This window comes from Xyrauchen texanus, chromosome 35 (assembly GCF_025860055.1).
Source record: "Xyrauchen texanus isolate HMW12.3.18 chromosome 35, RBS_HiC_50CHRs, whole genome shotgun sequence".
In the NCBI taxonomy this organism is placed as follows: domain Eukaryota; kingdom Metazoa; phylum Chordata; class Actinopteri; order Cypriniformes; family Catostomidae; genus Xyrauchen; species Xyrauchen texanus.
Window position 1 is genome coordinate 26472381 of NC_068310.1, and position 14948 is coordinate 26487328.

General features: G+C 39.7%; 1 protein-coding gene across 8 annotated transcripts in view; it reads right to left on the reverse strand.

Moving 5' to 3' along the window:
• The window catches only part of casz1 (castor zinc finger 1), a 270853-nt gene that overhangs the window by 23164 nt on the left and 232741 nt on the right, over positions 1–14948 (reverse strand). For all 8 annotated transcript variants that reach the window (XM_052105243.1, XM_052105240.1, XM_052105241.1 and 5 more), the window contains 5 exons: positions 11736–12606; positions 10478–10543; positions 6999–7089; positions 2292–2456; positions 281–453 (listed from right to left, as the gene is read on the reverse strand). In XM_052105243.1, the coding sequence (XP_051961203.1) occupies positions 281–453; positions 2292–2456; positions 6999–7089; positions 10478–10543; positions 11736–12606 (1366 nt within the window). The remainder of the gene's footprint in view (positions 1–280; positions 454–2291; positions 2457–6998; positions 7090–10477; positions 10544–11735; positions 12607–14948) is intronic.

The following is a 14948-nucleotide window of genomic DNA, read 5'->3' on the forward strand; positions in this document are numbered from 1 at the left end:
CACAGATGGATGCATAATGCTGTGTGAAAGGAACTAAATAAAATATGCTTAAAAATAAAAGACAACTAAAAAAAGAATACATATCGTATGTATGAAGATGGATGATCCCTAAAATATTTTTTTGTTGTTGTTTATCCTAAACTTCAGTTAATAGTTTAATTTATTTTGTTTAGTTTTAGGTCTTGCTTTGATTTGAATTAATTTTTTTCAGTTTATGAATATGTTTTTAAATTAACAGTTTTCATCTTAGTTTGAATGATAACTCTGTCTGCCATCATACCTGCAGTGGAAGTGGGTAGTCTTTTGCCCATAAAACTGACACCCAACTGTTCCACAATCTTCTGTGGCACGGAACCTCTGGAAGCCATCATTGATCAGCTGTGCATTTTTCTTATGGAAGTTCTCATGAGTCATGACATCAGAGGTGCTTGTGTACACCTTGTTACAGCCCACCTGGCAGACGGGAAATGAAAAAAGCCCTATATGAGACAAAGCGTGCACAAGACTTGAAATAAACACCAAGTGTGAGTTTCAGTTTGTTGCACTGGATGAAAATTGCTCAGTATGAAAACAGTGGCTTCGCGCTCAAGCTCTCTTAGTCTGCAGGGATATGAAAACAACATCTCGGAGATGTGACACAAAAATAGCTCAGTTTGGCAATGAACTCAATGTGGGGAGCAAAAGAAACAGGTGACCTAAAAAAATTAACAGGAAACATTTTCTCAAGATCTGAGCATTGTTAAAAATGCACTCCTGAGACAACTCATAAAATATGAAAAGCAAACCTTTTACCCCCCAAAACAGGTGTGTGTTTAATGAAAACAGCTTCAAAGAGATGAAAGAGAGGATTATTTTTTGTGATATGCAATATGTGGCATGCAAAAGATAGCTTAGGGAGGTGGCGTGTTGTTATAACCTTCTTCCATTTAAGGCTTTAAGTCTATATAAGAGAGCCAGTGTCTCTGCTTTAGTCGAAAGAGTGGTAGAGTCAGGGGGGTTGTTCGGGGAAACTGTCACTTTCTTTGGTTTGAAAGGTTCTGTTACTCAACAGCAGCACTCAGGAGCCCTCTAGGCAGCAGAAGAACACAAACTAATGTTTGAATTAAAACCAGCAATTGTATATCATCTCTGGCACTTTTCACCCATGCAAACAGGGCAACTTGGCCATATTCAGTCAAACAATGAAAAAAATGCCACTCTGCTTTTTTCTCCGTAAATCAGGAGAACGGGTGCCAACATCTGCCTGTTCTCACTGCTGTTAAAACAAGAGCTGAAATGTCTTACAACAATGACAACATTAGGGAAGTTTAAAAAATAATATATCTCGAGCCTGGGCCACTGTTTCCAGGAGTGAAAAAAGCAATGGGCTAGGTGACACCTTGAAAATAAGCAGATGTAAAGAATTAAACAGATCTGGTGGGAAATGATCTTGGTACTAAAAGATGAAAAATGTTGAGTTTATATAAACAAGTAACAGAACAGAATTTTATCCATGCCAATTATGGAGTGAGGGAGAACGGGTGAGGGGAGAGGAGGGCCCCATCCTGTTCATCCTTTTAATTTTTGTTTTATTTACTTTATAACACCTTCTGTCTCATGAACAAAAAGCTGCTCTTAAATGGTCATACGGTATAGGCCTAGAGGAAAAAGTAGGAGAACTTTAATATCCTTTTTAATTCAACTGAAAGCCATAAGATTGTCAGGAGTATCAAAATATGCACTGGTCTCCCACCACCCCTATTCTTCCCTTTGGAAAAAATTGAATATTCCATCTTCCATGACCACCATGCATTGTGTGACACTTAAGTGGAGGATACAAAATGTTTAGGCTGCCTACTCACTAGAGAAAGGTCAGATGGTGCATTTAAAGGATATGAGTGTTTAAGATTTGCTTTGAGGGAAAGAGGCATGTCAGTTTAAAATCAAGCGGGAACACAGCGAATTGGATTTCTGAAAGCACAACTGAACCCCCCTCACTGAAGTTCATATTAATCAACGAATGCCTACATCAGAGTTCCTTGCGGCAAAAGTTTATGTTTTTCTCAACTTTTGTTGGCATGATGGAGTGTCAGTTTCACGTTTTTCCTCTTTGTCCTTGCAAATCAATGGATTTTCCAAATTGATGTAGAGTAAACTCTAGACTTGTGCAAGTGCTCTTACTCGGTGAAGGGGAAAATAAAATGTTTTACTAATTTTATTACATCTATTTCCCCAAATTCTCGCAATTCTTTGCATGTCTATATAAGGGTGAATGTGCTTTTTTTAAACTAGGGGTTTTTGCTGTGGTTTACCTGCATGCAGTGGTAATGGGTGCTCTTGCCGTTGAGATGGCAGCCATGGTAGTAGACACTGCAGTCATCCAATGGGCTAAAGCGCATGAATCCATGCTGCAGGGAGTTGTCCCTCTTCTTATGCATGTTATAATGCCTTATCACATCCTGCTTACTGGTGAATCTCTGTAAACAACATAGACACAGAGTCCGTAAGGTGGGGGAGGTGGTGTGTTCTGTAGGAAACCAACAATGAGTCACTTTAACTTTCTTGCAACAGCTGCAGAGCATCGTGGACAATTGCAGCCAGGTGAAAAAAGAGTGGTGCATGTCACTGGTGATGTTGCAACAGGTATCGGGCGAATTCTATTGTGCCCTTCTCATTAAGGAGGGCAGAATAAAAAAGAACAAAACACAAAACGAAAATAAATAAATAATCGTTAGTTTCAAAATTAATCGCAATGACGCAGTACCCAGAATCATTGCAAACTGTAAATTTAATTAAGCCAGATTTAAGTGACCTTCGTATATAAATTTCAGCCTTGTGGAGGAGCCCTTCATGGCGGGATTCAGTTGTTCACTTTCTTTTGGAATGACCCTACAATCCTTCAAAGATGCAAAAACGCCAAATACACCTAAAACCAGTCAATACTTAGCACTTACTGTGGCTCATAGATGACTCATATTGTAACTACCTGAGTGTATAGCATTATGACTCTCATACACTGACTTGAATCTGTGGTACATTTGTAAGCTCAGCTGATATTTGACTCCAAGCTACTAACAAAGGTTACAAAGCTAGCGTGTTTAGTACTTTTTACTTTGCCATTTCTAATTAAGATGGACCACTTGACATGCAGAGATCACAGTTGTGATATTCTAAGCTTCTGAAAAATCATGTTCCACGCAGATGGTTTTCGAATGTGCACAGGGAAAAGACAACAAACAAATAAACAAGGCAACCCAAAAAATGTCTCTTTTAATTCCCCATCTGAGATATGATCTCATTTTTAATTAAAGTATTAAAGCACAGTTTTGTGTGGGGTTAGACTATAATAATGAGAGAATATTCTAAAAAACCCCTGTGATGAGGAGAAGGGCGTGACCGGGCTGCGAGGATGCACGGCCAGCGCTGAATCAACTGATCAGCATGAGAGTGAGATACAGGGGGGGCTGGAGACGTCAGTTCGAGAGAGAGAGAGATGCATGTGGATGCACTGCATGTTTGTCTGAGTCCCTATGTTTCATATTGTTTTAAGTTTATTTATATTATTAAAGTTTATGTTGACTGTTCAGCCGGTTCTCACCTCCTCCTTGCCCATCATTATACTGTTAGAGTGGTGCTGAAACCTGGGAGGGAGGAGGGATGCACAGGCATAGTCCTTGCCGCTGCCATCCGCCAGGGTCTCTGCCTGGGGTCGGAGGGGTCGCTGCTAGCCGCTGAGAGCCAGAGGAACCACTGCCATCCGCTGTGAAGGGGAGGAGCGGTTCTGTCCGCCAGGGGTCGGAGGGCTCACTGCTGTCCACCGGGGGAGGAGCGAGCTGTCGTCCACCAGAGGGCGGAGGAGCGGTTGAGGACTGGGCAACAGCGTGTCCGGGAACCGGGGGTCAAGTTTTCTCTTCCTCTCATCTCTCTATGTGTGTCTCTCGCCCACCCTTTCCTTCTCCCCACACCTCCCCTCGTCTCTCCCTCAGGTTCCCAGGAGGCAGGGTGGACCACCGGCTGACAGAACGGCCGGAAGGGCAGCATCTCCCCTACATGGGTAGGTCAGTCTGGTGGCACCCTGGCCTGAATTGGGTGGGGGAGAAGTGTGACGAGGATGAGGATGTGGCCGGGCTGTGAGGGTGCATGGCTGGTGCTGAATCAGCTGATCAGTGGGACAGCATGATAAGAGGGAGCTGGAGATGCCAGTTTGAGAGAGACGCATATGCGTGTGTCTGTGTTCATGTTTGTTTTATGTTATTTTAAGTGGAGTTTTACCATTAAACTTTATGTTTACTCTTCAGCCGGTTCCCACCTCCTCCTTGCCCGTCCTTTAACTGTTACACCCCCTCAACAAAATTTAAATCTACGAAACCATGGAGCATTTTCAAGAAAAAATTACACGAAGCGGGGGGGAGGTGGGGTTGGGGACGACTCACTCTTGAGAGATCCGGTCAACCAAATCTGCAGTAATTGGGCTTGAGCTAATATTACTGGAACTGAAACAAGTGTAGCTGAAATCAATGAGCCCCTTCTAACTTAAATCCATATTTCTACATAAGAAATAGAGAGAGACAAAATATCATCTAAAATACTAAACCTCAATCATACAGGCAAAATCTATACATCTATAAATCTATAAAAAATATATAAATCTAGCCTACTGTATAGAATGCCTCACATTTTCTTTCCTGTTCCAGAGATGTGTATTAATGTAATATATGAGCCTACGTCGAACAAACAGTAATGACAGGTATTTGGGATGTCCACATACAAATAAAAAGAGATACTGATCTTTATATGCGACCATACTGAGCGTAAATGCAGAAAACAACAGGAAATTGTATCAGTTGGTCTTCTGTACTTAGCGGAGTGGCTATACGCTTGTGTGGACATTTATTTTCAGATTCCCATTGCATTGCTGGGTGAACACAAGGCCATGAAAGGAGAGGCAGGGCTGGTATGGAGTAGAGCAGTGGCAGGCAATGGCAAGATAATATTCCACCACTGTGTCATGTAACATTTAACAGTTATCAATTCCAAAAAAAACAAGTTAATCTGCACCTAACCTTTCTGCTGGGCTAAAAGCTATATGTACATCCTCCTGTCTATCATTACCAAACATTCAGGAGAAGTGTTTACATTGTGTAAGTGGCATTTGATTTAGTGATTTCACCTGAAATTAACATGCTAACTACTACTGTTAAAGGGATAGTTAGGAGGGTTGTATGGGGTCCTTTAACTCTTATCGGGGCCCGCACCAGCCCCCCCTCAGTTCAAAAACTGGTCAAGAGGCAATGAATCCTCAATGCAAGTCCCAAAAACAGACATCTTCAAAGGGTATTTTCAGTCAGCTCTTCTCTATCTTGCCACAACAGTTTGAGAAATTGTTCTTGAATAACAAGAGGCAGCCTGGTGGGCTGAATAAGTCTCTATTATGTGCAACAGCATCCCTGTCGTCTTCCGCAGGATTCCTGTATGTTTATAATGAAAAATGTAATCAGATGATTAAAAATGAAGTGGGAGATTATGACTAGAGAGGGTCTGATAGAGGAAAAACTGAGCGGCTCTCGGTTACGACAGGATTTTTGATGTCTTCGACAAATGTGCTTGTCTTTGCCTGCTCTTTTCCACCATATGCGCGTGAGCCATGGCTGTCTGTGTTCAAATCTGCTTAATGCTGATTTTGCTGTGCTGAACATGACAACTCTTTGACATGGATCAGATTAATAATGTGAAAGGGGATTATGATTAGACCAAGAGAATTAACAGATGTCCTTAAGAAAAAAAAGAATGCATCTTTTGAAATTATTTACTATTAACCAAGAAAAAATGAAAGGCAATTGTCTGTTTGATTGAGCGTTGAGAAATAGTCCTCATCTATATTAACCTGTTTAGCCAGTGCACAAAAGATAAATGCCTTGTCCATTATGTTTTGTTTGGGTGTTTCCTTGAATGTACGCTGATTCATTTAAATCATTTCCTCGAACAGTTATCTTCCTCTCCTGTCAGGATGTGATGGGAAAAGAGTGCAGGTAAGCACTGAAATGGTGTTGTGTGGTTGTTCAGTTTTTAAGCAGTGAGGGATGAATGTTTAGGGGCATTGAACCGTGGCCGTTAGACTGCAAAATTACCCGGCTGACATCATCTCATCTATCAACAAAGTGGAGGAACAGACACTTAAAAAAAGTAAAACCTGGGGTCTTTTGTCTTTGTTTATAGTGAGTGCGTTTTTACCAATGGCAGGTGAATTGAGAACATTTACCGACAATAAATAATTCATTTCAGCCATGATATACTATACACGTTTTTTCCTTTGTGCAAACAACACATTATTGTCACTCGCATAATCATACTGTGTACATGAGATGAAAATCATTCAAACTGCACATATCAAAATTATTTTGATATCATATCGTAAACATCTTTCCTCATGATTTTTCTGGGTGGCTTCATGTAAATAATATTCCACACAACTAGGTGTCCTAGATCAACATTTGATGTTATATGTTTTCATTGAGGTAAATGTTGTTAAGAGATAACAGATGTTTTCATTATCAGACAGTTTAATTTGAACTATGCATGTCACTTACATCAGCATGGGTCAGATTATCATTCTTAAAATGAATTTGTTTTTAAAATTCAACAGGGTTCTATGTGTTAACATTAGTTATAATGAACTTACAATGAACAATATTTTTAATAACTTTAATTAATCTTGGTTAATGTAAATTTCTACATTTACAATTGCTCATTGTAAGTTCATAATGCATCAACTACTGTTAACATATCCAACTTTTAATGTTAAAAAATGTATTATTAATGCTGGAATTAACATTACCCCAGATTAATAAGTACTGGAAGGGTTTCTCATTGTTAATTCATGTTAAATAATGTACTTCACTTACAGTATGTTAACAAAGTCAACCATTTTGTAAAGTATAAGCCTATTTTTATTTTATTTTTTTAATTTGTACATATTCGCATTTGACAAGTGTTCATTTTGGGCACTTTCTTGTACTCACCTGATAGTTACATTCAGGGTCCATGCAGTGATAATGCTCTCTGTACTGGTAAGCACAGTGCACATGGCCACAGTGCTGGCTCCCAGAAAACCTAGAATAACACAGAAAATGTAATATGTGTGTCATTGTTGGTGTTTTGACAAAGCATTATGAATCTTAGCATTACTATCATATTTAAGACATAAATAAATAATAAAAAACGATTTCAGACATCATGAGTAAAAGTGATTATTTAAAAAAAATCTGAATTTACTGAAATGGAGTAATCTTTTGCAATATCACAATATCTTGAAAGGGCAATTTAACCTTTTCAAAAACATATAGCTTTTGAAAAACATTTATATACATTGTTATTATATTTACCAGATAGATGAATAAGACTTCAGAAGAAGCTAAAAAAATCTGCATTTATTGTATTCAAACGGAATCATTTTGCTATTTCTTTTTTGAAACCTCTAACAATGCGGGGGCTGATCTTGAAAAAGCAATTTAGCCTTTTATCTCCGCTTGATAGATGCCCTAACACTGACAGTCATCTTCACGGAGCTCAGAGTCATTACCAATAACTATAAACACATGGAGAAAACAGGTCTACGCTTCCTCGACCATACGATTGCAATTCACTCTCCAGCCACAGCAATCTCCACCAAATTAGTTCCATTGCTTCTAAGGCAGTAGGTAGACTCTTATTAAACTGTAACCCCCGACATAATTCACTCATTTGCTTGTGCTTTAAGGCCTGCCAAATCAGCGCTCAGCTCTCCAGGTTAACAGCCTATGCTTTAATCAGGGAAAGGTTAGGCCTAATAGAAAGGTTTGAGTGTCTCCGCGTGGCTTCCTCCTCTTCTCTCTCGTCATCTGACTCTCCCGGTCTTCCGTAGATTGAAGGCGCTTTGAGGAGGCACATTTCCTGAGTGTTTACGGGTTGATTATAACCCTGACGATGAGGACTGTTAAAAACCTCCAATTACAGCTTAAAACACACAAATAAACATTTGCACTGCCGCTGCCAAGAGCACCATCTGCTGAAGTACAGAAAAAGCTAAGTAATAGAATTTATTCTCCCTTCTGCCTGGATTATCCCTGGACTGCTTTTACAAATCACTTTGCTGAGTTATTTAAGCTAATTAAATGGCGAATCCACTATCTGCTAAATGTGGGCGGTGTTCTGAAGGGGCGGGGAGGTGCTTTAGGTGGTTTAATTTGCTTCTTAAAGGGATTGTTCACCTAAAAATGAAAATTCTGTCATATTTTTCTCAGCAAGACACTTCTCAGGGTAGATGCCATTTAAACATTTTCATGATTAAAAACGAGGCTGTGTGTAATAGATATGGTAAACAGTCAATATTACTATACAAGTTGTATAAACAATAAATCAGACTGTACATCTATCCCTCATAACCACATTTTCAATCGCGAAAAACGAAATATGCAGTCTTCTCTCAGACTAGAATCCAAGCTGCTCTTTTCCATCAAATGAAAGTGGATGACGATCATGGACAGTCGTGGACACCATGCACTTTCATTGTTTGGAAAAGAGCAAAATGGACATTCTTCTTGATAACCCCTTCTGCATTCCACACAAGAAGGAAAGATGTATTGGTTTGGAACAATATGAGAATGAGTCAATGATGACATCATTTTCATTCCTGAGTGAACTATTCCTTTAAAAAAGACTACAGGCTACAGTAGATTATACTATAGTACACGTGCACTGAAAGAAATCTGCAAATTAAAGCCACCCACCATTAGCAGCCCCTCTGCGACGCACTCAAACATTCCCTGGCCCCGTGTACACAGAAGCCCCCAAGGACTGCAGCCCACCCCGGCTGTATCATTTGCCTCTAGATAATTCCCACTTGCTGAGTCAGGGGGCGAATGGGCCTAGCTGCTATTCAACAGTGGATTAAATATTAATATCGCCATGATACAGAGATTTCCGCATATCTCTTGTTACAATAGAGACATGCAGATCAAAGTTCGGTGCAATGGTGGGTACATAAAAGCATTTAGGAGGGAAAACAGTGACTAAACACTACCAGGGAAGCGCTTTAAACATCAAACTGAGGCAGTGCAAGTAGATAAAGAACTTTTTCCCCTTTTGTAGGGGGAAGGTGGGTGTAGACAAGTTTACAAAGCTGCTTTTTAGCACTACTGTTCTCTCATTAGTGTGGATGATCTACCCCCCCACCCCCCACCCTTCAACAAGACCCCAATACACCAGGCTGCATTTGCCCTTTTTATGAGTCCTCGTTTTTCTTTTTACCCCTCCTCTCTTTCCTTTCTTTTTTTCCCAACACGGAAATTGAAACTGTATCTGGGCTTATCTACTGCCTCCCCACACATCAACTGCCGAGATGTTTAGACAAATTTTATGCATTATGCAGTGCAAATATCAAAACAGTTCTTGGCAGTGCCAGCAGAAGCCTCATTAAAAATTCCTTAATTAAATCTTCTTGCAAAATGTAATCAGTCCAAGGAGGGTTTTTGTGTGTGCACAAGGAAGTGTGTGTGTGTGTGTGTGTGTGTGTGTGTGTGTGTGTGTGTGTGTGTGTGTGTGTCTGTTAGAACCAGGGCTTTGATTTGTGGCCTTCATGTTATGGCTTGGGAGAGTAATCATTAACGCCAAAGCCACTTTGCCTTTTGAAACAGTTTTTTCTCTCTTTAAGGCTAGAATAAATAAACAAATGATAATCACCTTTCTACTGGTGCGACAAAAGGAATACAGAAGCCGATATTGGAGTGCGCCACATCTATCTCCAAGCTTTGTCTTGATTTGTGAGTGCCTGTCATTTAGTTGATTCAGTATCTTTATTTGAAGTGTAGATATTTGAAATGAAAATCTCAACTATCTATGAAGTCACGGCAGATGGCACAGACATTGCTAGAAAGCACAAAGCCCAAAGACTACACTTTCATTTAAACACCCCGTGAAATCGTTCCCTGACGAGCATAGTTTTCTTTCCTGTGTTGATGTACAGTATTTCGTACTGAAATAGGAAGTTTGGATGGGGCATATTGAAGGGCCCCACCCCATTTATAAATAGCCAATAGGCTTTTGTTACGTCTCTGCTATAAATCATGATTTGCTACTCACAATTTCAAGCCAAAAGTAAAATAGCATTTGGGTGCAGGGCATTCTCAATTTAGAGAGCATTTGATTGAAGAAAAAAAAAATTGTAGTGCAAGATGAGTCATCAAAATTTTGTTTCGTTTTCCTGGAAGCGAAACACAGTATAATTTAAATGCATATATCTTCTGAAGTTAATTATGCCAACTCTTCAGAGTACAATAGCAAATAGATGAATTCAAAGGCATCAGATATGGACTAAAAGCCCCCAAACCCCAAACATACACATGACAGTCAAATGTTTTCACAAAAATGTGGTGTGTCTTCCTTTAAAAAAGGCATAAAATATGTCATCAATTCAAGAATGTTGTCACTAAGTTTAGTAAGTGGGAGAATTTGCATACTGTACCTGGCGATATATTTCTGGTATACATTGATATCCTCTGTGGCAGGTTTCTCTGGAGGAAGACCGTTCCTATCATAGAACAAAAAAGGAAAAGGATTAATGGTATGTATATATCAGTAATAAAAACAAACTGACAGTATTTACTTATGAGTCATTTCAAAGTTTGGGCTATCAATATACATTTTCTGCAATGCACTAGCGATTTGCTTTGGGAATGAATCGTGGAGGTACATACAGTGCACTTTGATGCATGGCATCTCAACAATGGGGAATTTTTTTTTGAAAGCATAAATTATTTATGTGTGTTTTTGGAGAGTGCACAACTCCAAAGAGGGTGTGCAAAATGTCAGAAGGCCGAAAAATGGCTGTCTTTTATTATTTTTTTGATTGGCCCTTGTTTAAGGGATGACTACGGCTTTTTTTAATCTTATTTCAGAAACAATACTCATTGATTTATCTGTTTGAGTCTGGCATGTTTGTTAGTAAGAAAGTCTGGATTGGACATTCACTGAATAAGCATTTAAAGGGAGGAATTCTTAATACAACACATTATAGTCTGCATGAAGCCTTTTGTATGCAAGGTGGCAGCAGTTCTGTGGCACTAACACAGAAGTAAACACGCGTAGATACACACAGGGGGTGACCGATGGTTAATTTGCCTCTTAAGGGCTGGTTCTGGTGTGTGTGTTTCTGTGTGTGTGTGTGTGTGTGTGTGTGTGTGTGTGTGTGTGTGTGCGCTTGTACATGGCACACTGCTGGTTGGCCCTGCAGGAGATCAGCCTCAGGGTTACTACTATAACCAGTCTTAACTATTGACAAAGTCAAGACAAATCAAAGGGAAAGTGCCCAAGCTTGTAATGTGATTTTAAAGTGTATTACGGAGGCCTTCACAGCCCTTACCAGTCCTCTAGAGTTTAGTAATGGTTTCATAATTATTAAACCGAAACTGTACCTCTGCTAAATGTGCTATATTTCAATGGATTTCAACCTAAAAATGGTTTACTTAAATCACTAGGAGAAACTCGTGTAAGATCAAACAAACCCCTTTAAGTATCCCTGTCACAAAGTCTTGTGTGCTACATGAATGAGATGATTAATGAACTGTCTGTATGGCAGTTGGGCCTATATATTAATCCTGGAGAGAGCGACACTATGACTGCAATGATGAGCTGAAATATAAACTGTATAAGTCAATCTCCAATAAGACATTCTGTAAACAGTTTATTTCAGTTTCAAAAATGGTATGCATTGTCTTTCTTACTTGACTGAGGAGACAGTTCCAGTTGTGATGGAGTCAGTCTTGGAGAAGCTGGACTTCATGTAATCAGTGTTAAAACCCAGGTGGCCCGCCTGATCTACTGGCAACCCCGGAGGCACAACGACCCCAGCTGGAGCAGCTGTGTTAACGACTGGCGTTCCTTGGGTTCCTGGTGTAGCCGGGAGAATGGCTGGCATCATCGGAGGGTCAGCCTTCACAGGCATAAGCTTCTGGATGTTTCTTATGTCATATTTTGAAGGCCGTCCAACCTTGCCAGTCTTAAAGGCGATGGCGCCACCCATGTCAGGGTTGCCCTCTCCTGGTTTAAAGAGGTGTAGGAACTTCACATTCTCCAGATCATACTTGGAGGGCCGCTTGTAGGAATTGCCATTCTGCTGTTTGAGGCTCTCGCCCATCTTCAGCTTCTGGATGAAGTAGTCATATTTGGAGGCCCGGGACACCAGGTTCTGCATGTGTGATGGGTTGTTTGGGGGCGTGTTGAGCGAGCTTTGTTTGTGGTCCATTCCGGATGGAAAAATCTGACCCTCAGTCCCTGTGAGGGGTGGTTGGATGAGGGCGGCGCTCTTCTCCTGCGCCATTTTGGAGTTGAGCTCTTCAGGTTTGGTGTGGATAGGCCATGGCAGGGTCTCCCCAGCTTTTAGCTTGCGGATGTACTCCTCGTACTTGGAGAAGCGAGCACGACGGGTGGCCTCCTCACTGCTCAGGGAGGAGGGATCTGAGGTAGCTGCTTTCAGCTTTTCGAAGCTGATCTTCTTGGCCAGCTCATCCCGAACCTGTTGGCCATCGTAGCCAAACATGTGTAAGAACTCATTCATGGTGTTGGTGGCGTAGTCACGCAGAGTGGAGGCCTCCCCTAAAGACAACCGAGACAAAAATTAACAGTTAATTTACATAGCTAAGAATTTAACTGCAAACGAATCTGAGAAATAAAATGTGAATGATGTAAGTTCTGTGCCACTAGAGTCATCAAAACATTTTCAGAAAGGTTTTCTGAACACTCCTCGGTCTTCAAGAGAGTTCTAACCCAAACTCACGCCATTGGTTCATGCACAAACAAACAGAGACATCTTTGATAGTGCTAGTGTTTACATTTTTGGGGGGAATCCACCTATGGATTGCATATAGTTTTCTCTGGATTTTAAGATAGGAATTTGAATTTTTATATATTGTTTGACATATTTTTACATTGAAAAATTAAACCATTTTCATTATGCTGCCTTTTTCAGTTTACTAACTGCATATAATAAACAAGGCTACGTGTGTTAAGGAGATCTGACAGTCATAATGTTATCCTATTATGATGTTATATACTGCAATTCTATTAATTGCATTGAGTTGAAAGGGAAAAATATTTCAGTGGTTTCCTACTTATTAGCACTATGAAAGTTTGTTTTGTCGTCAAAACAGACTGTCCTCCCCATGGAAAGGACAAAAGCAATAGATTTTTGTATAGTTTAATTGCAGAACAGTTTAATTGCATTATTGTAAGATTATTTCTAGACCATTACCTTTCCTCCAGGTCTGGAGAGAGGACATGCATGGCATTAAAGTAGATGGTTTTGGTTTGAAAGCTGCTGCTTAAACTTATTAAGTTAACAAATTACTGCCCTTTCAGAGTCTGTTTGAGTATATGTGTAAACAAAAGAGCGACACAAACCTTTTGGCACTTCTGCACTTAGTTCTTGGCTTCGATATAGTGTTTACCACAGCAGATGAATGTTAAAAATCTCATATTCGTTCAGTTTTGCTGTCAGGAGAGCTACACTGGTACAAGAAAACAGCTCCAGATGACAACATAACAGAGGTGGCAGATAAACTCCCTTTCCACCCTGCCAGCACACCAGCTCAACTCCAGACCTTTTCTCCATTTATTTGATGGCCTTTTCCATTGCCGGCCAAACGAGACGGTTAGTGGTAACATTAGCCACTGCCGTGGTAATTAATACTAAAATATTTCAGCTTTGGTCTCATATTTCTGTGTTATTGCTAAATCGGTCTCTCACCCATGCTTTTCACATCTCCTCAGCATGTAAAATAATCCCCAAATTTCCATTGCTGCATTGGGGCTAGTCCTTGTCGTGTCACATCAGTATGAAAGGCGATCCGGGAGATCAAAAGGGCATGAAAACTTTAAGAGAAATGTATCAGGTATTTGAGAGGAAATTCCCACCACTTTGCCATGCATCAGTTTATCAGCTTTGACTGTGTTTGAGCAAATTTTTTCATATCATGCTCAAAGATTAGGGCTTCTGTTAGTCCACACAGACTTCGCTGTGACATCTGGTTTAATTCAGAGCTGCTTTGAATGCTATTCTGATCAAATGTTTAATTTTTTTTCACTTTTTAAACAATTATTTAAATAAAATGTAATGTAATCAAAACTGACCCTATTTTAATTTTTAAAGGGAAAGTTTAACTATAAATGATAATTCTGCCATCATTCATTCACCTTCATTTTCTTCTGTGAAATAGAAAAGGAGATGTTAGGCAGAATGGCTCAGTCACCATTCACTTTCATTGCATGAAAAACAAGATCAAATGAAAGTGAATGGTGACTAAGACTAAAATACTGCCTTCTCTCTCTGTGTGTGTGTATGGGGTGGGGGAATGTTTATGTGGTTTACGAGGAAAAATTTTAGGTTACAAACTGGTAATTACAAGGGTATTATGCATAAATGTAGTTTATGAGGACATTTCTAGTGTCCAAATAATTTAAATAGCGTAAGAACATATTAAATTATGTTTTATTGAAAATGTAAAATGCAGAAAGTTTTTTGTGAGGTTTAGGTTTAGGGGTTGTGTTAGGTTTAGCGATAGTTTGTACAGTATACAAAACATTATGTCTATGGAAAGTCCTCATAATGATAGGTAGACCAACACATGTGTATGTGTGTGTGTGTGTGTGTGTGTGTGTGTGTGTGTTTGTGTGTTCCACAGAATAAGTCATACAGGTTTGGAAAAACATGAGGGTGAGTAAATGATGACAGAAAAGGCATTTTTGGGTGAACTATACCTTTAATACACATTGCCTCTTAATAAACATTGGTCTTACTGTGAACGATTAATATGTTAATGTTACTACAACTACAAGTATGTTTATTCCTCACTGGAAATCCCATTTCACTCAGAAATATGTCACATTATGGAAGTAAATATATTGTGTATATGCTGACTTTAATTTACCTGAATTTAGTC